Consider the following 22435-nt stretch of genomic DNA (forward strand, 5'->3'; position numbering starts at 1 on the left):
AAAGATACATCGATAATTGTTTTATAATCGCATCACAGCCCTCTGAATGGTAATGGAATCTGAGGTGCTGAGAGATTCCCACTCCTCATGCCCTATGTGACCTTTAATCAGTATAATAACAGCTGTGACGTCTATTTAGACCCATTTTCTATTACATGTGATGTCTAATATCAACATAATGATAGAATAGTGACATATTTAGATCGGGTATAGTATATTTGATTTCTGATTAGACTATGATCTTGTAAAATGGTTTCTAATTAAGCAATAGGATCCTCTATTTGGTTTCTATTTAGAGTATTATTGGGTATAATAATGTAGCCCATATATTGTGTCTAATACGATATTATATGGTTTCTAATTACAGATTTATTAATATTTGTATTATTATATGACGCATGGAGTGTGCAATAAATACCACACTTTTTCTCCATGTGGTCTGGTTCGAGTCCATGTCTGCATGGGTTCTCTCCAGCTTCCTCCAACAGACCAAAGGTGTTACTTGGTGGGTTACTTGATAACTTTAAATTGCCCGTAGGTCACTCATCTCTCATCTTCACCCTCTTATCTGGGGTCAGGTCGTAGGGGCAGCAGCTCTAGCAGGGGACCCCAAACTTCCCTTTCCCGGGCCACATTAACCAGCTCTAACTGGGGGATCCCGAGGCGTTCCCAGGCCAGTGTGGAGATCTAATCTCTCCACCTGGTCCTGGGTCTTCCCCGAGGCCTCTTCCCAGCTGGACGTTCCTGGAACACCTCCCTAGGGAGGCGCCCTAGGGATGATCCTGAACCACCTCATCTGGCTCCTTTCAACGCAAAGGAGCAGGATCAGCATTGCCCGTAGGTGTGAGTGTGAATGGATGTCTGTCTCTATGTGTCCTGCGGTCGACTGCCGTCCTGGCGCCCTGTCCAAGGACACACAATGACGGCTGCAGATGATGGACCCCTGGACTAGAGGTGTCCAATCCTGCTCCTGCATATTTTAGGCTTCTCCCTGCTCTAACACACCTGAGTCTAACGATGAGGGCAAACCTGTAACAAGAGCATCGGACTCAGGTAGAGCAGTTAAAACATGCAGGGCAGTGGCCCTCTAGGAGCAGGGTTGGACACCTCTGGTCTAGAGCAGGTGTCACTGATTTATTGGACCAGATGTGTTGTTGCTCGGTTGAAATGAAAACCTGCAGCCACCCTGCCACCTTTCCTGGATCAGTTTGAGACACCTGCTATAGCGAGTGCGTGTGGAGACAACCAGTGGCGGATTAAGGTGGTCAGGGGCCCCTAGGCTACTGTTTGTTTGGGCCCCCAACATTATTAATCATGCTTTATCAGAAAAAAGAACAGAAGAGGAGTCTGCACTCTTGATTTTTCTATAGTAGATCTTGGTCTTGCGCTTTTGTGCTCTGTTATCACATTTCCTTTCTGACATTTTGCTGCTGTATTTTCTAGTAACCATAGTAACAGCGAGTGATGTATCATTTGACAACAAAAATGACCTTATGGACTTGCCCCCCCCCCCCCCCCCCTAGTAAATAATGATTTAAAAAGTCTGTCCAATCCGGGGGCCCTGGACACCTGGGGCTGCAGCCTAGGCCAGCCTGTGCATTAATCCGCCTCTGGTGACAACTTCTGTACGTTGACTTTCCATACTTGTCTAACATTTGAAAGTGACTCGGTTTTATTTTGAAGTTCATGAACGGAAGACCAGACAAACGGCGGAGCGTGCGCTGCCGCTGACTTCCGTTTAGTACACTGAGCTTCAAAAGTCCAGCGGTGGTGCGGCGTTGTTTCGGCTGGTTGTCGCCTGCAGAAGCCACTCTTTGACCCGCGGGCACTCTGCGTGTCGTCCCCTCCGCCTGAAAAGTGGAGCGTTACGGGGTTTTGAAAGGTTGGTAGAGTTTTTCACACTTGTTGACCGGGCGGCGTGTGTGTGGGGGAAAGCAACCGCCCGACTCGGCGTTCGCGGTGGAGGATGTTGGGAGTGAGCCGACGTTTACCGTGTGTCATAGAGTCAACAGTGCAAGGGATGACCGATACGTCGCGTATTCGGCACACATCTGAAACGCTAACATCGCGTTTTTTTTAGACTTCAGTCGTTTCGCCACAAACTGTTGAGTTCGACGGGCGAGGCTCCGGCTAATCTACGGAACAAGTCCGTCTAGAGTTCACTCACTGTGGGGACATGTCTGCCAACTTCATACAGCTTGTTATTATCAACGTTTGGCGTCATGGGTTTTTTTCTTTGTTTGTTTTTTCTTTATTTGCAATTTGAACAAATCTAGTACAACCAGAACAGTGTGGCATCAGACATGACAAAGATAGATATGTGTGTCAGTTCTCCTTTCAGAAAACAATACACATTACTTTATAATGACATTACATAAGAGTACTTAATAAGATACAAAGGCATAGAGAAAAAAGAAGACAATAAATAAAGTCAAAATAGATGTGGACAGACTCAAAATAGTTACAAACTTCAAATCTGAAGGGATTAAAGTTTGGTGGAGATTTGGAGAATTTCGCTTTATGGATATGATGATTCCCTTGAAGAACTAGTAAATTGACATTAATCCACTGTATGGTTTGGTGCCAAGGTGACAGGCGAAAGTCCAAACGGCAAAGTCTGGGTGTATCTCTCTCTGCCCGGGTGATCCGACACCCCAAGTACACAAAAACACGACAGACAAAATGTTCGTAATCAGATTTTTTTTAGAAAAACGTTGTTATTGTTAAGTTTGAAACAATACATCCTTGCATTTCTACAGAAAAAAGTTTTCAACTTGGTCGTTACCCCCATGAGGACCCATTTCTGCTCTTTTCGATCAGACTGGATCATTCTGCTGTTTGGATTTTCATTCATGACCAGATCAAAAGTGGAATTTGAAGAAACGGGAAGATCTGGGATGCACCTCCTTTTATCCTGATACAATAGCCTACATAACCCGGGTGTAAAGTGATGAAACAAGGCAATATTATGCATCAAGGCAGTGGCGTGCACAGACTTTGAGGGGCAGGGGAGGAAAGGAACAAAAAGGGCACATATAGCTCGTCCTCGCCACTGAAGAGGGCTCCTAGAGGGCACTTAGGGTGACCAGACATCCCCTTTTTCAGTGACACGTCCCCGGCTACTGCTGTCCCCGGAAATATGTTCCCGGTTTTCACTGTGACTGAAAGATCCGAAAATGGAATCTAAAAAAAAAAGAAAAGAAAAAACGTCAGTATTGACCAAACAACACGTATAGTTGTGCACACCAAGACTCGCACAGGCTAAAGCCAGAACAAGCGCCTCCAGCCCAGAGCTCAGGGCAGAATGCCCATATTCCTGGTAGTTTGATTGGTGGAATAGCTGCGCGATAGAATATTATTTTCCCTTCCCCAGAGGCAGCTACAGGTACGAGATCCTTTCATGAATTCATGCATCCATTCAGCCAGCTATAGTACACACAGCAGAAATACTACTGCTTGGATAGGTGAACCAAATGTGTTCCTGTAAGTGTTAAATGTTATTTAACCTTTGATTTATATGTGTATGTATTATCTATAATGCGTGTGATAAACAGATCTGTTTGTTATTATTGCTAACATTATTAGCAGCGATGCAGCTAACAACTGTTTAGTTCTACTCTACAGGACACAGTTTTATTATTATGACATTTCAGTGTCACTCGAGCTCCTTAGAGGGAGTTTCTAACTTGTTATTAAATAAAACTTTATTATAAACTATTCATCAGGAACTTGTGTCAGTGATGACCAGTGATGCCACTAACGTGTACTTAGTAACACTGCTCTAATCTGACTCCTTTTTTCAGTCACCAGAGGCCAGTCTAACACGTTAATATTTCCACATCAGTGTCAGATTAAAGTTACTGATCTAAGTCACCGTGTGTTACCGTGGTGACAGACCCTCCTCTTCACTGTCTTTATTCTTGAGCTGAGATGTACGGACCTTTTCAAAGTGGTAAACATAAGCATTCTAAATCTGTCCTAGTTTATTTCCTGTTGTAGTGAATGTGAACGACATCAGCTGACAGGAAGTTAACAAGGACCAAGGCTGTTGCCTGGCAATGGAATTCCATTGAAAAAAGAACTATACGCTCTGACAAGACGTCTTCCTCCATTCGCGTTAGCATGGTTCAAATGCTTAAAGCTAAACAATCTGTAGAATAATGTTCCAACAGCAGCAGGATGCACCAAAAGTTTAAAAAGTCTTCCTTTCAAAATGGGTCGGCTCCATATAATTAATATTATATAAATAAATATATATATATATATATATATATATATATATATATATATATATATATATATATAATATCCAGTTTAGTTTGGCTCTGGTGAAGACAGGGACACTTGAAAGCAGATGAGCATCTGTTTGTTGGTGAACGACAGAATTCCATTGTGGCCTTTCTAACATTTTATTCTTCACAGCTGGCAGCCAGTGAAGCCACAGGCCTCTATTTCAGGCCTGTCAGAACATTTAAACTATGACCAGAAACGGACAAGCTATTTTCCACCCCATTAACGATTAACTGATTCAACCACCTTAAAACCAGATCTTTTCTAGGGGGGGGGTTTCTCATGTGTCAGTACTGAACTGAAGTGTAACATGTTATTGCTCACTGTTATCATCCGTCCTGTCCATACCCTCCTCCTCCTCAAAGATCATTTAAGTGCTTTTCTCAGCCATCTCCATAAAACACCATCTGCTTCCTGACCATATACCTTATGTGCAATAATTGAGTATGTCATTTTTTTAGGTTATTTTTTATGCTGCTCCATTTATTGCCTTTCTTTGCCTTTTAAAAAAAAATAAAGTTAACTTTGAGCAATATGTACAATAATCCCTATGTACCTTTACTGCCCTGTACCTGTGCAAACAGCAATACAGCCCTTAAATCTCTTAAAAACAGTAACCTTTGTGCATGTATGCTCTGTATTCCCCCAGCACCATGAGTCTGCGAGAGATCACTGAGAACGTAAAGCTGGCCCGCGAATACGCCTTGCTGGGAAACTACAGCTCGGCCAGCGTTCTCTATCACGGATCACTGGAACAAATCAAGAAGCATGTGTACACCTTGCGAGACAGCAGTTTACAGCAGAGATGGCAGGAGGTAGTCGAAAACGTATCAGACAAAACGGAACGGATCGCATCGTAGAGTCCTGCCTTTTCGAACGTTTCTGTGTTTGTTTCTCAGGTGTGGCAAGAAATCAGTGAAGAGAATCGCCAAGTCCAGGACATAATGTCGACTCTGGAGAACTTTCAGCTGGATGCAACGGCTGCTAAAACCAGTAACCACGATGATTGTGAAATAAGGCCTGTGCACGTGGAACAGAGGTATTGCACATATTTATTCACCTTCTTAAAATAATTTTTTTTGACTAAATGATTTTGTTTGCCTGAGTGAGTTCTTTAGGATGCTGGCCTCCTCTGGTAAAATCACCTCCATCCTCAGGTGAACGGCTCATGTGAGCCTACCCTGTAGTATAATGGCCTGTGTCAAGAGTGTGAATTAAGCCGTTTCTTTGTCCAAGTAACAAGACAGAGGGAATTTTATAAGCTTTTTAAGACGGTGTCCACTTCAGAAAGAACAAAATTCTACCCAGATAGTGAAGTTACTGCGATGATGCTGGTCTAGTTCCCTATTGGTTAGTGATTCCCCACGGTCTGTCATAGTAGTGGGGACAGAAGGGCACTGTTTTGCCAGAGTCACTTATTCCAGAAGTCATTTGGCCCAAGTCAAAACTGCCAGAGTCACAAAGGCGTGTTCGTATTTTGGCCTATGTCATGTAATCCTCTTATGCTACATAATTGACTGACAGCACGATTTGTATGTCAATAGTCGTCTATTGTCAAAACCTTTTGTGTGAAAGCATTAATAAGTATCATGAACCCTATATTTGATTCAGTTATTTATTTATTTACTTTTTTAAGTTTATTTATTTTGACAGTTTTCCAAGCATTTGTTATATAGAACAGACAGAAAATGGGGTGAGGGGGGGCATGGAGCAAAGTTCCGCAGGTCAGACACGAACCGCCGTCCGCTGCTTGCAGGCGACTGCTCTAACCACTGTTCCACCAGCCGCCCAGGTTCAGTTTTTTTAAACATTTGAAAATCTGATAGGATAAACCATTTTTTGAAGAGGGTGACAACATACAACCTTCAACTTCCTTACTCATTGCTTGAGGTTTTTTTTTTTTTTTTATCACTGCCAATCTGGTCCCTGCAGACTAGGACTGCACAATATACCCTCACCGTCCACTTTATTAGGTGCTCCTGTCCAACTCGTTAACGCAAATTTCTAATCAGCCAATCACATGGCAGCAACCACATGCATTCAGGCATGTAGACGTGGGGGAGGAGGGTGTGCTGCAGTTCAAAGCAGCATCAGAACGGGTAAGAAAGGATATTTAAGTGACTTTGAACGTGGCGTGGCTGTTGGTGCCAGACGGGCCACTCTGAGTGTTTCACAAACTGTTAATCTACTGGGATTTTCACACACAACCATCTCTAGGGTTTACAGAGAATGGTCCCAAAAAGAGAAAAGATCCAGTGAGCGGCAGTTCTGTTGGCACAAATGCCTTGTTTTAGCCAGAGGTCAGAGGAGAATGGCCAGACTGGTTGGAGCTGATAGAAAGGCAACAGTAACTCAAATATCCCCTGGTTCCAACATCTGTGAACACACAACACACCACCTACTTTCTAGCAGAGAGGGAACAGCAGCAGAAGACCACACTGACTCTTTATTAAGCACCAGGTGTGCCTGATAAAGTGGCCGCTGAGTGTATATCGGTTCTTTATTTACATTGGGATTTGCGCATGCAATAATGTCACTGTAGGATGTGCAATGTCAAATTAACTCAATCAGTTTTAACAACATATTTTGCTGCCTGAGACAAAATAACACACAGCTCTTATTTTCCATAACTAATCCAGTATTTTCCATTACAGCCTAGGTAGGCTCACCACAGTTTCATAAACCAAAAATATATTTACACTTCTCAACGGGTGGGGTCCTCACAGTCTGCCCAGGGGATTCAACTCAGCTCACAATGGCTCTGTGTTGGGGGCAGGGGTGTGTCCAGACTTTTTTGACTGGGGTGGCCCAAGTTGGGCAGTGACTTGTGCAGGGGTGGCATGTAGTGTGTGTTGGAATAACATTAAACTCTTAATGTTCCATCTGGTTGCTGACAGGCCCACTGACTATTTCTGAAATAATAAATCTGGAGTAAAGATGTTTGTTGAATGCTCCAGGTCTCTAGTTTGTGGTTGTACAGTTTCATGAGGCTGTGGTTATCTTAGAGGTCACAACAGATTATTTTATATGTTCTCACGTTAATGAAATGTCTCCTGTTGGGACTAACATCATCACACATGACGACAACTGAGCTCATTGAATCCAACAGTCAGAGCCAATTTATGGCCTTCAACACTGTTATGAACCCCACTATGCAGATATATTACAATACTCCGTTATAGAATAGGACAAACACCACATTTATACTGCAGGAGAAAAACTGCAAACTGTTTTTGACCCAAACTGTCTGAAATCCCAGATTTGATGTGTCTGTAAAGAGGAGATTCGTGGGTACCCATGGAACCTGTTTTCATTCAGATACCAAGAGACCAGAGGTCAAGGGACCCTTTTGAAAATGGCCGTGTCATTTTTTCCCTCAACAACATTCAGCCTAACTTTGGAGCGTTATTAAGCCCCCTTACAAGTTAGCATGAGGTGCTTGGTACTGATGGATTCCTTAGATCATTTAGTTTCTTATGATACTGTATGCACTCTAACTTGGAGCCACACCCAGCCTCTTTAGGATGACCCCACAGCTCTCTGACTGGGGTGGCACCTGGTTGTTTGACCCCCTCTATTGAGCCAACGCCAGAGAAATGCACTTGTGATGGCAGTTTGAGTCAAAAGGGCAAAAGAAAAAAGAAACTGAGTGCAGGTTAAGAACAAGACAAAAACACAAATAAAATAGCTATAAACACTCATAACACACTGATTAAATGGTGAACTGGAGCACAACGTTGTTCATAGATCTAGCCTCTCGATTTTGCTCTCAAAGAACACCTGATTGATTCATTTAACATGCGGACTTTTCTCCTGGGAGAGCATGCTCCTGGTCCCCCCAAGAGGGAGAAGAATTCCTTTAGGCTATTTTTTTATGTTAATATATAATATATCGCAGCAAAAAAATTGCAATGTCAGTCTTGCAGCCCTATTGTACTCTAGTTTGCCGTTCTAGTTCACCGTTCACCATTGCAGTGCCCATATTTGGGATGGTGGTTGTTTAAACTATTTGTGTGTGAACAATAGCCCTCATGTAGTCATATGATTGAGATTAGTCCATGTGAGTCCCTGATGTGAGCCTGTTTTGTTTCTGCCCTTTAGAAAGGTGGCCTGGCAGCCTCAGACTGCCTCTGTTTTTCTTTTTTTCTTTTCAGTCTGGGTGCTTGAACACTTGATGAAATCATTTTCTAAATGTTCCCATATAATGCATGCATTGTCTCCAGTTTATAACAATTTGTTAGGGTCGGGCGATTCACCGACCACCGAGTCCAGCATGATGAATTATAAGCTGTGCTCAGCACTCTGTGAAGCAGCTCAGCAGACAGGAGACACTGAGAGGCCCGTACAGATGTGCAGTAAGGCCGCACGGGGAGCGAGATGTCTGACTATTCATTAGTTCATATCAATTTAGAATTCAAACACATCATCACCGTTCCATTGGATAAAATTAAAGTACCTTTTTATAGGAGGATTCTTCTATTTTTAAGCCAGGCTGTGGCTATACCACTGTTGTATTAGCACGTTTTTTTTTTTTAAATAACCAAGGCACCTCAACAAAACGATTATTTTGTACTGTACTTTGTATTTTGGACTCTGGGCTGGACATTTCATTGTTTCTATATTCTTAGCTTTAAGGAACTGCTTCACCTGTTTTACAGTGTGACAGGGGACATTGTCTTGTATTAAAATTGCAGCTGATTGGGAGACAGTTGCAGTGAAGGTGTTGCATGTTGCTGAAGGAGGTTCACAAACATTTGCATTCATGCTGGCATGTAGCTGTACAAGAGGCCCAACTCCTGCTGCAGAAACCAAACCATGACACTTCCTCCTCCAAATGGAACTGACTTCTTTACACACTCTGGGTTCAGTCTTTCCCCAGTCCTACGCCCAACATAATGTTTCCATCAGACCCAAATAACCTGAACGTCCTCTCATCACTGAAGTCACTCTGGACCAGTTCTCCTCTGTCCACACAACATGCTCCTCAGCAAAGTCAAGTCTAGCCTTTTTATTCTTTCTGCTGATGAGAGGTTTGGTCACTGCAGAGTGGGCTTTCACTCCAAAAAGTCTTAAACAATAAGACAGTGGCCCTCATTTATCAATCTTGCATAAAAACAGGCGCAGATCAGAGCGCAGAATTGGTCGTATGACAGGACCCACGTGTGATTTATGAAACATTCGTATCTGACTAATCCTGGCGTACGAATGAGCGGCTGAATTTGATCGTCAATAACATGTTACGCCCTTAAATATTCCTGGTTCGGAGGCCTCGCCAACTGAGGTCAAACATGGAGAGAAGAAACACTGGTAGGAAAAGAAACTTTTCCGAAACAGAGATCGGCATCCTGACATCCGAGATGGAGCAAAATAAAGATGTGCTTTTTGGGAGTTTTAAGAGTGGAATAAAAGGGGCCCGTAAAAACGCTGTATTGAAAAGAATAACGGAGGCAGTCATTTCATTCATTCATCTTCAACCGCTTGTCGGGGTCGCGGGGGGCTAGAGCTCTCTCTCTCTCTCTCTCTCTCTCTCTCTCTCTCTCTCTCTCTCTCTCTCTCTCTCTCTCTCTCTCTCTCTCTCTCTCTCTCTCTCTCTCTCTCTCTCTCTCTCTCTCTCTCTCTCTCTCTCTCTCTCTCTCTCTCTCTCTCTCTCTCTCTCTCTCTCTCTCTCTCTCTCTCTCTCTGTCTCTCTGTCTCTGTGTGTGTGTGTCCACCACGTTTAAAAGCGATAGCTTGGCATCACAAATCACCTGTACATCTATCAAGTCGTAGTTTTTGCGATTGACGAATGCGTAATCATTCATGGATGGTGCCTTCAGACGCACATGAGTACAATCAATTGCTCCAACCACAATTTTTATTTTTTATTCGTTTTAAGAATCCGCTTTGATCTGTTCTTAATATGTGACTGCTTATGCTTAATGACAGCTGAGGTTTGTTCATTATTTTCAGCCACATCTCAGACCTGACGTGAGATTTGATCGTAGCTCCCGCTCACGTCCAAATGGATAAATGCTGAAGTTTGCTTGGAAATGGTCGTACGCACGTTTTTCTGCCGTACATTTGTTTGATAAATGAGGGCCATTGTGTGCAGAGACAGATCCTTGTCCTGTTCAGCACTGAACTGGAGACCAACTCCAGCTGCAGTGTTGAACCGATTCCCCATTGAGAGTCTTCTCTTAATCCTGTCCTCTTGTGCACTTGTTTTATGTGGACGACCAGCCTTTTTGAGGGACTTAAATTAATCTGTGTCCTTGTAAAGTTTAAATATTCTTGAAATCAAAGACTGTGAACGCCCAACCTCTCTCTGATGGCTGAGAGGGTCGTCCCTCTGGCCTTCATCTGGACAACCTGCTGTCTCAGGGTTTCAGTCTCCTTAGAGCAGCTGCCATCTTTCAAAGTAACCAGGAGAGCTGCCGATAAATAGGGTGTGTCCAACAATGAAGTCAACTGTCACCAGGTTCCAGATTAACACCAATAACTGGGAGGGATCTGAAAGGGTTCTCTAATTTTGATCACAAAATAAAGGTTTTTGTTGAAGTTCCTTGGTTATTTAAAAAAAAAAACATGCTAGTACAGCAGTGGTATAACCACATTCTATCAAATTATGAACAATAAAAAACGACATTAACAGCATTTCCAGTTCAAGTGTGAACCTTTTTAAATGCAGCAACAAATTGGCAAAACTTAAACAGGAATAAATATTCCAGTATATGATGTCTATAAACATGTATTGAAGTGATCAGCTCCATCGTGCCCAGTACCTGACCCAGCAATCTGTTTAAGTCAGTATCAGCCCGATACCTGATATCAGTATTGGATCGGTGCATCCCTACTGTCATTTATTTGATGGACAGGAGATATGTATACACACAAACATTATTTATTCTGTTACTTATCGTGTTTTTTTTTTTGTATTTTAAACTGACAATGCTGTAATACATATGCTACAGGCAGCTTGTCTTCCTAGTGTTCTTTTGTTTTAATCCAGTCCCAATGTAATTCCAGCACTTATTATTGCTGTGGCATGAAAAAAACAACCTGACTCCTCCAGATGGATTGATTCTCCTTGTCTCAGCATATCCATGTGAACACTGGTTTGGAGAACCTTTGGGAAGGGGTGAAAATACTGGTTGCTGATTGGACAAACCATCTGTCTATCACCAACATACGGGCCAAATCAACCAATCAGATCACTGAAGCATGTGACGTACTAACAGCGTGGAGGCAAAGCTCAGAAAGGAAACAACATGTGGGAAAAGGATATTTTCCCTTTGTGTGACGTGAATTTACGGATCAAAGGCCCAATTTCAGGAGCCCGGTCCATATTCAACAGAAGGATCCAGAGAAAAAAGAGTTAGTGAGCGGCTTGATCCATAGCTGCTCATCTTATCTGTGGAAGTATCCATGTTGTTGTTTACACTCAACAGTCTCTACTCGTTTCGTCACTTAAATCCACCTCAAAACCAACGCTGATCGGTCGTTCACTTGGCAAATTTCTCCAAATCTTCTCCTCCGCACATTACCAGACTGATCTGAGAGTAAAATACAATGGAGCTCAGAGGTCAGGACGGGCTCCCAATGCTAGAATAAAACCATCACAAAAAAATATATCACAAGTCATAAAATTGTTTGGATAAATCAAAATGCATGAGTTGTGGCTTAAAGGCTGATGGTTGTTGTTGTTGTTGTTAATAACTCCCTCTTCTCCTTTCACAGATATTCTCCTTCTCCTGTCAGGCGGCCAGCTAACCCCAATAAAGACAGTAAACCTCCGAACAACAGGCTGAGTGTGGCTGTGAGGGCCCAGCAGAGGCACTCACCCCGCGGAGCCAACGGGGACAGAAGCAAACCACCTAAGGGCAAAGAAAAGAAGGAGTCAAAAGAGGCTGCTGCCAAAGCAAAGGATGATAAGGTGAGCATGTTTGTGGTATCAACACACCACCTTCTCCTTCTTAATGCAGAACATATATACAGAGACAGCTATTTGCATTGTTGATTAAACAGTATCCACATGCTACTTGTTTACCTACAGCTATACCTAGCCTGTAATTCCAGTTTTTTGTGTGAAAGAAACCAGACCCAGTGAGTAAAGAAGAGCAATCGTGTTCTTTGTCCGCCCTCCAGAGCAAAGCAGACGTCCAGGAGAAAGAAGTGAAAAAGTTTGACGGGACAGGATATGATAAAGACCTTGTGGAAGCTCTGGAGAGAGATATTATATCTCAGAATCCAAATGTGAAATGGTACATGTTCATCCATTCATTCATTCAGATTGTGTGTGTCATTTTGGGCAATGTACTCGTTAACAGCTCACTCTTCCTTCCAGTCTTTGTAGTGAGCTAGGCTAAACACGTCCCACAAGAGCCTCTGTACTGGACTCTTCATCACTCTCCTTATCTCAGGGTGAGATTTTCCAAGAGGGTGGTTCTTTTATGTTTTTTTCAGAAATAAGTTTGGTATAGAACTTGAAGAATTCTGTGTCATTCTATAACCACTTAATACAAAGCAGCCTGACACTGAGACAACAACTGGAAGTGATTAAAGCTAAAAGACCCCTGCATCATCTGCAATAAATTTAGCAAAACCAATAGCAGAGCACGTTAAGGATAAATTGTTATGAAAAGTTGAAATGCAGCTTTCAAATTCTGAGAGCTGCAATTTTAGGGCCCGTCCATACGGACGCAGGTATTTTTGAAAGTGTGTGTTTCTCTGTTTCATGGTTTGTCCATCCACACGTAACCACAGTTGTTGCTCCTGAAACTGGAGTTTTTTGTAACAGGAGTCAAGACTGAACTTTTTAGAAAAGTCAAGTTTCAGCAGTCATGTGTGGACAGGAAAACTGAGGAAAACCTCAATTTCTTGTCGACATTGTTTGACGTCACACTGTGTGACGGTAAGCAGTCAGCTGTATCCATGGAGACGTGTGGAGCGCTCTAGACGTGACCAGTTGATGGAAGCGGATTTTGCCGTTTCATGGTGACGGAGATATTTTTTATCATACCGGTGGTGTGGACGGGAATTTTTTTTAACCAGGGCCATAAAAGTGTCAAAAATAACCATGTTCCTGTGGACAAGGCCTAAATAAGTCTGTACTCAAGTTATTAATGAAATCTAAAGTAAAAGAAGTGAAACTAATACTTAGTAGCTGTTGTTTTCTTGGTTCAAACAAGATATTAGATATATTTAGCAAACATAGTAATGGTGATTTTAAAGTGACTCCAGCAGCTTAGAGCTGTTTAAAAACATTGCCAGTACCAGCGGCCTGTCATTATTGCCTTACAGATCACAGTTTGATATGTTCTTCAAATCGTTCAGTTAGTAAGAACTGCTGACACCAGGTGAAACGGTCCATTAGGTGAATACAAATGAAACCGTGCAGACTCTTAACAAGAATGGTGGGTGTTTTTTTCACAGCCGTCCTGAGATCCTGCAGGTGTAATGTCTCTGTCTCATCTGTTTCTCAGGGGAAACATTGCAGACTTGGAAGATGCAAAAAAACTCCTGAAAGAAGCGGTCGTGTTGCCAATGTGGATGCCAGCATTTTTCAAAGGCATACGAAGACCATGGAAGGTGCAGATTTAAAGAGAATTTAGTTTGATTTCTTTTGTGAATTATATCACCAATATCAATGCACAGAAACTCTTTTTTTACATTTAGGGAGTACTTATGGTGGGACCCCCAGGCACAGGAAAAACACTTTTGGCTAAAGCAGTTGCTACTGAGTGCAGAACCACATTCTTCAACGTCTCCTCATCTACTCTCACCTCCAAGTACAGAGGGGAGTCTGAGAAGCTAGTTCGCCTTCTCTTTGAAATGGTGAGACTTTACATATGTGATTGCTAACGTTGACAACCAAGTCATGGTTTCTAGGATTTTTAAATGTTTGGGGCATATCTGCAAGTCTACCAAGTAGTATTTTTTAAATGAAATATATAATAACAATGAGATAAGCGGCCTTGAAGTCCAAGTTAATCTGTCAATGGGAAACATTTGATTTGATTTGAGAGTTCACACTTAAAGTGAAATTCTGGCGTAAAATAATGCCAGGGTCTTTTTCGGCAAATACACTCATCATATAGCCCTCGAGACGGAGAAATCCTGGAGAGGTGCTAACAGTCGAATGCAGCTAACACTGATTAGCTCGGGGCAGCACGGTGAAGGCATTCAAACATCTTTTTTAACCAATAATACTGCTCAAAATAACAGCAAACCTCTGCAGCAGCATTAGAAGAGTCCCTACACAGGAAACAAAGCACAAATGGGCTCCTTCCTTTGGGATTGACTTTATGAGAGGAGCTGGTACAGCGGCCAGTAGGTAAGTCTTTAAAACACTCTTTTAATAAACTCCTGGTTCACCAACTACATTGTTGGTGCTTCAGTTAATGTGTAAGGACCAGTGGCGGCTGCTGGTCTTTCACGGAAGGGAAGCTAATTTTTCCGGCCAACATCATAAATGTGTTTGTTTATTTCTATGTAAATTCTAAGAAAATGATCTGTGACCTTGTCGTACCAACTAGGCGTCTTTTCCAGGGACTTGACCAGTGTCCTCTCAATGGCAGCAGAGCTAGGCTGCTTAAACGGCCTTGGCCCAGCTGGAGCTGCTGCACCAGGCCACTGAGAAGTGTGACCGCCTGTGAGTGTGAGTGACGGGGGGAGAAGCTCCGCAGCTGCCGCTGCTCTTTGGGGAAAGAAACCGCAGAGTGACAGAACAGAGTCTCCAAACACAACACTAGTCGTTTTTAACAAAGACAAAGTCTCTGGGGATCGGTAAAGTCTCCGGATCAGTTCAGAACAACGGAATGAAAAACTTGGAAAATGCTCCACTGGATGTTTATTCTTCAAGATCGCTGATTCACTCATTTAGCTGTCAATCAAAAAAAGGATTCTGCCTCAGACAGCTCATCCAATCATCATGCAGAAGCAGAGCGTCCGGGCGAGCCCACTGCCCCATGGACCCCCTGAGCTGAGCATCCGATGGGCGGGACAAAGCCCAGCATTTATCCAATGAGCGTCTAGTTTGGCTGCAGTGGAACAACTCGCTCCACGCTTCCCCATTGAAGTCAGTAGAAGCTGAGCGTCCGACTGTGTAAAGAGCTGTGGAGCTGTGAGGATGAATGAGAAGGAAGTTGCTCTGGTAACCTGTGATAAGAAGCTGATTCTGAACTAAAGATGAAGGCTTTATAGTGCGTATTTAGTCAATGAAATGTACACACAGCAGTGCATATTTCACCACTTTTTTTGGTGACATTATAGGGGAAGCTGAGCTTCCCTTGCAGTCTTAGAGCAGTCGCTACTGGTAAGGATTCTTCTCATGCTACTGCAGAGGTTTGGTGTTATTTTGAACAGAATTGGTTGTTAAAAAAGATGTTTTAATGCCTTAACTGTGCTGCCCCGTGTTAGCCGCATTTGGCTGTTAGTGACTCTACCGGATTTCTTCGTTTATAGTTGTTACTTTAAAAAATAGTCTCTGAGGCTTATTTGATGAGTGTTTTTGCCAAAAAAGACCTTTTACGCCGGAATTTCACTTTAACAAAAGCGATCTTCAAGTCCAGCTCACACAGATTAATATGCACTAGTTTGCATCCAGAGAAAGAAGTTGAAAGGAAAAGTAAATATGATATACAGTATGTTTAAAGTAAGTTATATGCTTCATTTGTGAATTTGTCGGCCTCTAGTGGTCAAAAAATCACTTACTACACCCTTTCAACTTTAGATGCCTAATTCATATTAGGCATCTTATTCACAAATCAAGTTAAACTTTTTTTTTTTTATTCAGACATACTACTTATGGAATATTTTATATCAATAACATATTGTGGTCTTGGTCAGGCACGTCATTACGCTCCCGCTACGATCTTCATTGATGAAATTGACTCCATGTGCAGCCGCAGAGGGACTTCAGAGGAACATGAGGCCAGCCGGAGAGTCAAGGCCGAGCTTCTGGTGCAGATGGATGGTATAATACCTATAGACAGTAACACAACCACAACTCTATTTACCATTTATCTTATATTCACTCTTAAAAATGTTTTATTACCAAAATGTTTGACATTAGTTTTCTGCCATAGTTCCAAGCATTTGACATAAACTGTGCGTGAACTCTTTTAACTGCAAAGAACCCTGATGGAAGTCTTGACCTTTGTGTAGGTGTCGGGGGAGCGTCAGAAAACGATGATCCATCAAAGATGGTGATGGTGCTGGCTGCCACCAACTTCCCATGGGACATCGATGAGGCCCTGAGAAGACGGCTGGAGAAGAGGATCTACATCCCTCTGCCTTCAAGTACACTCCTTTCTTTGCTGCTCGGCAGTCTCCATGAATCATGACAAGTGTTATTCAATGAAAGTGATTGAGTGACCTAAGTTACTGCAGACTCATGTGACCTGTGAGCGTTTACTGTTCTACAAAACTGAAAGACTTCATAATATCTACAGCAGTTACTGCCTTATTAACTGCATAAAGTGGGCTCATACCAGATGAACCCACTTTAGAGGCCATGGGGCAGAAAAGAGCCCTTACTGACCCCCGTCTGCTGTATCCTGTCACCTTTGACTACAGTGCACACAGCAGACTCACATGCAGCTGCATTATATTCTGTTTTGAACACCAGTAATCTTATCCTGGAATGCTGCCTGCCTTACCTTTTGTGTCAGTTTCTGGTGATTGAATGAAAGCAACATTAAGTGCAACATGGCGCACAATATCAACATGAATTATAAGTGTTAAAAGTAGATTTGACATAGGGCCTCAGGTCCATATGCCCTTATCATTTCAGTTAAGCTTGTGCTTCAGAGGTGTTTGTCCCCAAACAAATATTACAGCATTATAATGGCTGGCTTAGCAGTAGAGCAGGTCGTCCATTCAAGAGATCGGGGTTCAATCCCCGGCTACTCCTTTCCGCATGCCCAAGTGTCCTTCGGCAAGACACTGAACCTCGAAGTTTGTGGATATGAATGGTTAGATTAAATTATGGTATGTAGATGTCCACTGCCTTTAGTGTGAATGTGACAAGTAGTGTGAAAGCGCCTTGAGTAGTCCCAAGACTAAAAAGGTGCCATAGAAGTACAAGTCCATTTACCATTACCACAAACCAAATGAATGGAAGAGAACCTGGGTCTTTCAGGGATCCCTGAGCCACTAAATTCAATTTTATTTTCAGTGCCAAATCATAACAAAAGTTATCTCAGGACACTTTACAGAGTAGGTAAAGACCACACTCTATGACTTATTTATGATTTACATAGACCCAACAATTCCCCTGTAGAGTGCGGTGGCAATGAAAACCTTCCCTATAACAGGCAGGAACGTTGGACTCATGCTCGTGCTCTCAGCTCTGTGGAGGACGGACATCTGTCTTGAGTAGCTGTCTGTCTTGCCCAGTTTGTGCCTACCTGTAGTTGGCCCTTTACATTTGTTACCAGGGGTGTGTGCAGCCCTGACAAAATGTCTCAAAATGTTTATTTACACCGTGTTGTGTCACGTTTTTCAGAACACACCTCAGACAAACCCACCAAACAGGAGAAATCACACCTCAAAGCCTGTTGCTCACCGTTTCGAGGCAACCTGCAAACGGTAGCAAAAGGATCTGCACCGTTTACGTTTAAGTTTGGATTGAACGTGCCCCTGGATGGTGTATCGATAGGCCATGGACAGAATAATGAGCTTCCTGCCTGCTCCACTTACTGTTGCATTTCATTTTGCAGCCAAAGGGCGGGTGGAGCTGCTCCGGATCAACCTGAAGGAGCTGGAGCTGGCCAGCGATGTGGACTTGGACAAGATCGCAGAGCAGCTGGAGGGTTACTCAGGAGCCGACATCACCAATGTGTGCAGGTCAGCATCTCTGCTGCTTTCCATCCTTCAAACCAATGCTTTTTATTTCCAACAGAGATCAAACAGCAAATATGGTCCAAGTATGATCTTTGCTTCAATAAACACATGGATGTCTTGACCCATACCATAGAAGTACAACATTCCTTGTTCCGTTCCGAACCAGGGACTTACAGTATGTTGCAGGTCTTACTCCTTTTTCTTTCTGTGTGTTAATCACTGTCAAATAAAGGAAACATGTCATCAATCATTAAAATACAGTCAGGTACTGAATCTTGATCCTCCTGCTGTCCACCACCACTGGAGCTTTCTGGGGAAAACCGAAGGTCATCAGCAGCAAGAGAATACAATTCAAATGTGTAATGTTCACAGTCCTAATTGAAGTTTCCTTACCTCATTTGAAATTCTTTTATTTACGCTCTGATGACTTTTCACGCTTTTATGGTTATGCTTAATCTCATTTGTCAAATCTTAAATGTGGCCACTTGCTGAAAAATGCCTTATAAATGTGTGTATTGAAAAAAACTCTTAGCATTTTCTTTTTTTATTCCAGCAGATTGCTGAAGAGCACAATAAAGGCAAGGGCTGGAGGGATTATTGTAGGAATCAGTGATGCGTGTGATTTATAAAAAGTGTTGAAATGAAAGTGTTGTTATACCACAGGGACGCCTCCCTGATGGCCATGAGGAGAAGGATCGAGGGCCTCACACCAGAGGAGATCCGCAACATTTCCCGGGATGAGATGCACATGCCCACCACCATGGAGGACTTTGAGTCCGCCCTGAAGAAAGTGTCCAAATCTGTGTCCGCATCTGACCTGGAGAAATATGAAAAGTGGATCGAAGAGTTTGGGTCCTGCTGAAAACCATGTGCCTCTGAGTCACTGTTTGAATGTGTAACTATGGTTGTAGGTGAGTGGTGACGGTTGTGGCTGTGGTGAATGATGAGTTTAGTTTTAACTGTGTATTTCTGAATCATTCACAGTGACAGTGAGATACCAAGCTAAATGCCAACAAAATGTTACTCCTGTTTTTTCCTTTTTTAAAATGCACTTAACACTAATGATATTTCTATAAATAAAGTTTATGATTATTGATATTCAAATTGTCATGTAAGTTTATTTACTAAGCATTATGTAGACTTATGTAGAGACTTCTTATTGAGGCTCTCTGCTGAAAACAATACAGCAAGTGTTCAGTGTGCTCTCTCAGCCTGCACTACCACGATAATCACAGGGGCCCTTCCTATATGAAAATAGACCTTTTCTATGTGAATTAGAACATTGTTTTGTATTTTGCGTTTAACTTTAAATTGAATTGTGACAAAGTCCAAACAAAACAAAACCAAGCACCGCCCACCAGCTGACCGACCGTTCAAACTTCGGTTTCTGAAAACACTTCATGCAAAACATAGGCACTAGAGCAGGGCTGTCCAACCCTCCTCCTCCTGGAGAGCCACTGTCCTGCATGTTTTAGGTTTCTCTCTGCTCTAACACACCTAAGTCTAAAGATTTTCAAACCTGTGACAAGCTTCAGCTGCTTGATAACGAGCACAACATTAGATTCAGATGTGTTGGAGCAGAAACAAACCTAAAACATGCAGGACAGTGGCCCTCCAGGAGCAGGGTTGGCAGCCCTGCACTAGAGTAACAGTCTTTTGATCAGCACTGTCTAGTTACAGTTTGACCAGAGCTCAGAGCAGTTATTGACACTGTCCTCGGCTCTGATTGGTGTTGTCAGTCAGGTGCAGTGGAACTCAATAAAAATCATATTCAGTATCAGTCAATGGATGGACGTCTAAATAAAGAATTTTAAAAATAGCTATATCTGACACCATAAATCACCCTAAGCATATATATATGTTTGTTTAAAAAGGTTTTCATGATGGTGCACATCAAAAAAGATATACGCCCAAACTGATATCCATCAGGTGCAGGACATGTTTTGTCCATGTATCCACTTCAAACCAATGGTTAATTACAATTTCATGTGATTAACCATAGGACCTTGGAGGACATATTTCTGAAATCCTCCTCCTGCTGCCTCGATATTCTCCGAACAGACCTTTTCAAAGATGTATCAAACTGTACGGCCTCAGATCTTCTACAGATTGTAAACACGTCTCTTCTCTCAGGTGTCTTCCCACAGGCCCTGAAAACTGCTCTTATCAAGCCTTTCTTAAAAAAAAACAACTTAGACACTTCACTAATGAACAATTACAGACCACAAATTTACGACACACATATCACCAGGCGACTATAGTCCAATACAAGCACTGAGCAGATGCATCAAGCAATTCTACGATTGAATGGAGCAGAACTTTCTCCAGTTAGACAAAGAAAAAACTGAGATGATTGTTTTTGGAGCCAAGGAAGAACGTTTAAAAGTCAGCAACCAACTTCAAGCACTAATGCTAAAAAAACCACCAAAAGTTGATCAGACAGCTGCAGTTAATTAGGCTCAAGTCCTCGTGAGACCAAAAAAGTCGATCATATCACTCCGGTCCTCAGAACTTTACACTGGCTTCCTGTCAAAGAATTTATTTCAAAATCCTTCTGTTGGTTGACAAAGCACTGAATGGTTTAGGACCAAAATACATTTCTGATCTTCTGCTCAGCTACGAACCATCCAGACCTCTCAGATCCTTGGGGACAGGTCTGCTCTGTGTCCCCAGAGTCAGGACTAAACCTGGGACAGGTCTGCTCTGTGTCCCCAGAGTCAGGACTAAACATGGGACAGGTCTGCTCCGTGACCCCAGAGTCAGGACTAAACATGGGACAGGTCTGCTCTGTGTCCCCAGAGTCAGGACTATACATGGGACAGGTCTGCTCTGTGTCCCCAGAGTCAGGACTAAACCTGGGACAGGTCTGCTCTATGTCCCCAGAGTCAGGACTAAACATGGTACAGGTCTGCCCTGTGTCCCCAGAGTCAGGACTAAACATGGGACAGGTCTGCTCTGTGTCCCCAGAGTCAGGACTAAACCTGGGACAGGTCTGCTCCGTGTCCCCAGAGTCAGGACTAAACCTGGGACAGGTCAGCTCTATGTCCCCAGAGTCAGGACTAAACGTGGGACAGGTCTGCTCTGTGTCCCCAGAGTCAGGACTAAACATGGGACAGGTCTCCTCTGTGTCCCCAGAGTCAGGACTAAACATGGGACAGGTCTGCTCCGTGACCCCAGAGTCAGGACTAAACATGGGACAGGTCTGCTCTGTGTCCCCAGAGTCAGGACTAAACATGGGACAGGTCTGCTCTGTGTCCCCAGAGTCAGGACTAAACCTGGGACAGGTCTGCTCTATGTCCCCAGAGTCAGGACTAAACATGAGACAGGTCTGCTCTGTGTCCCCAGAGTCAGGACTAAACCTGGGACAGGTCTGCTCCGTGTCCCCAGAGTCAGGACTAAACCTGGGACAGGTCAGCTCTATGTCCCCAGAGTCAGGACTAAACGTGGGACAGGTCTGCTCTGTGTCCCCAGAGTCAGGACTAAACATGGGACAGGTCTGCTCTGTGTCCCAAGAGTCAGGACTAAACCTGGGACAGGTCTGCTCTGTGTCCCCAGAGTCAGGACTAAACATGGGACAGGTCAGCTCTGTGTCCCCAGAGTCAGGACTAAACATGGGACAGGTCAGCTCTATGTCCCCAGAGTCAGGACTAAACCTGGGACAGGTCTGCTCCGTGTCCCCAGAGTCAGGACTAAACCTGGGACAGGTCAGCTCTATGTCCCCAGAGTCAGGACTAAACGTGGGACAGGTCTGCTCTGTGTCCCCAGAGTCAGGACTAAACATGAGACAGGTCTGCTCTGTGTCCCCAGAGTCAGGACTAAACCTGGGACAGGTCTGCTCTATGTCCCCAGAGTCAGGACTAAACATGGGACAGGTCTGCTCTGTGTCCCCAGAGTCAGGACTAAACATGGGACTGGTCTGCTCTGTGTCCCCAGAGTCAGGACTAAACCTGGAGAAGCAGCATTCAGTTTTTATGCTCCACCAATCTGGAACAAACTTCCAGATAACTGCAGGTCTGCTGCAACTCTCAGTTCTTTTAAATCAAGACTGAAGACGTTTCTGTTGGCCGCTGCTTTTCAGGAAACAAAATAGAATAGAATAGAATAACTTTAATGATCCCAGACTGGGAAATGATTTTGTAACAGCAGTAGTAGTGGGTCAGCAAATAAAAACTTTGTACATAACATAACTAGAATCCAATATATACAAGTGTATATATACAGTGCACAGTGTGCTATAAACAATAAACAATAATAATATATACAACAAAAAATGCAAAATATACTATAACAATAATAATATATACAAAACAAAAAAAAACAT

At 43.1% G+C, this 22435-nt stretch overlaps 1 protein-coding gene across 2 annotated transcripts; it reads left to right on the forward strand.

Annotated features, from left to right (window-relative positions):
- Window positions 1–1767: 1767 nt before the first annotated feature.
- On the forward strand, window positions 1768–19165 carry katna1 (katanin p60 (ATPase containing) subunit A 1). 2 transcript variants are annotated; one of them, XM_083933507.1, is made up of 11 exons: window positions 1768–1882; window positions 4940–5105; window positions 5190–5329; window positions 12007–12202; window positions 12415–12530; window positions 13752–13857; window positions 13945–14103; window positions 16117–16243; window positions 16435–16569; window positions 17991–18117; window positions 18778–19165. In XM_083933507.1, the coding sequence occupies exons 2-11, from the start codon at window positions 4944–4946 to the stop codon at window positions 18974–18976; spliced, it is 1467 nt and encodes a 488-aa protein (XP_083789633.1). In that variant the 5' UTR covers window positions 1768–1882; window positions 4940–4943; the 3' UTR covers window positions 18977–19165. The 2 variants fall into 2 exon arrangements, with proteins under 2 accessions (XP_083789633.1, XP_083789634.1); XM_083933508.1 differs by having other exon boundaries at window positions 17991–18109; window positions 18778–18988.
- Window positions 19166–22435: the final 3270 nt, after the last annotated feature.

This window comes from Echiichthys vipera, assembly GCF_963691815.1.
Source record: "Echiichthys vipera genome assembly, chromosome: 19".
NCBI lineage: Eukaryota > Metazoa > Chordata > Actinopteri > Perciformes > Trachinidae > Echiichthys > Echiichthys vipera.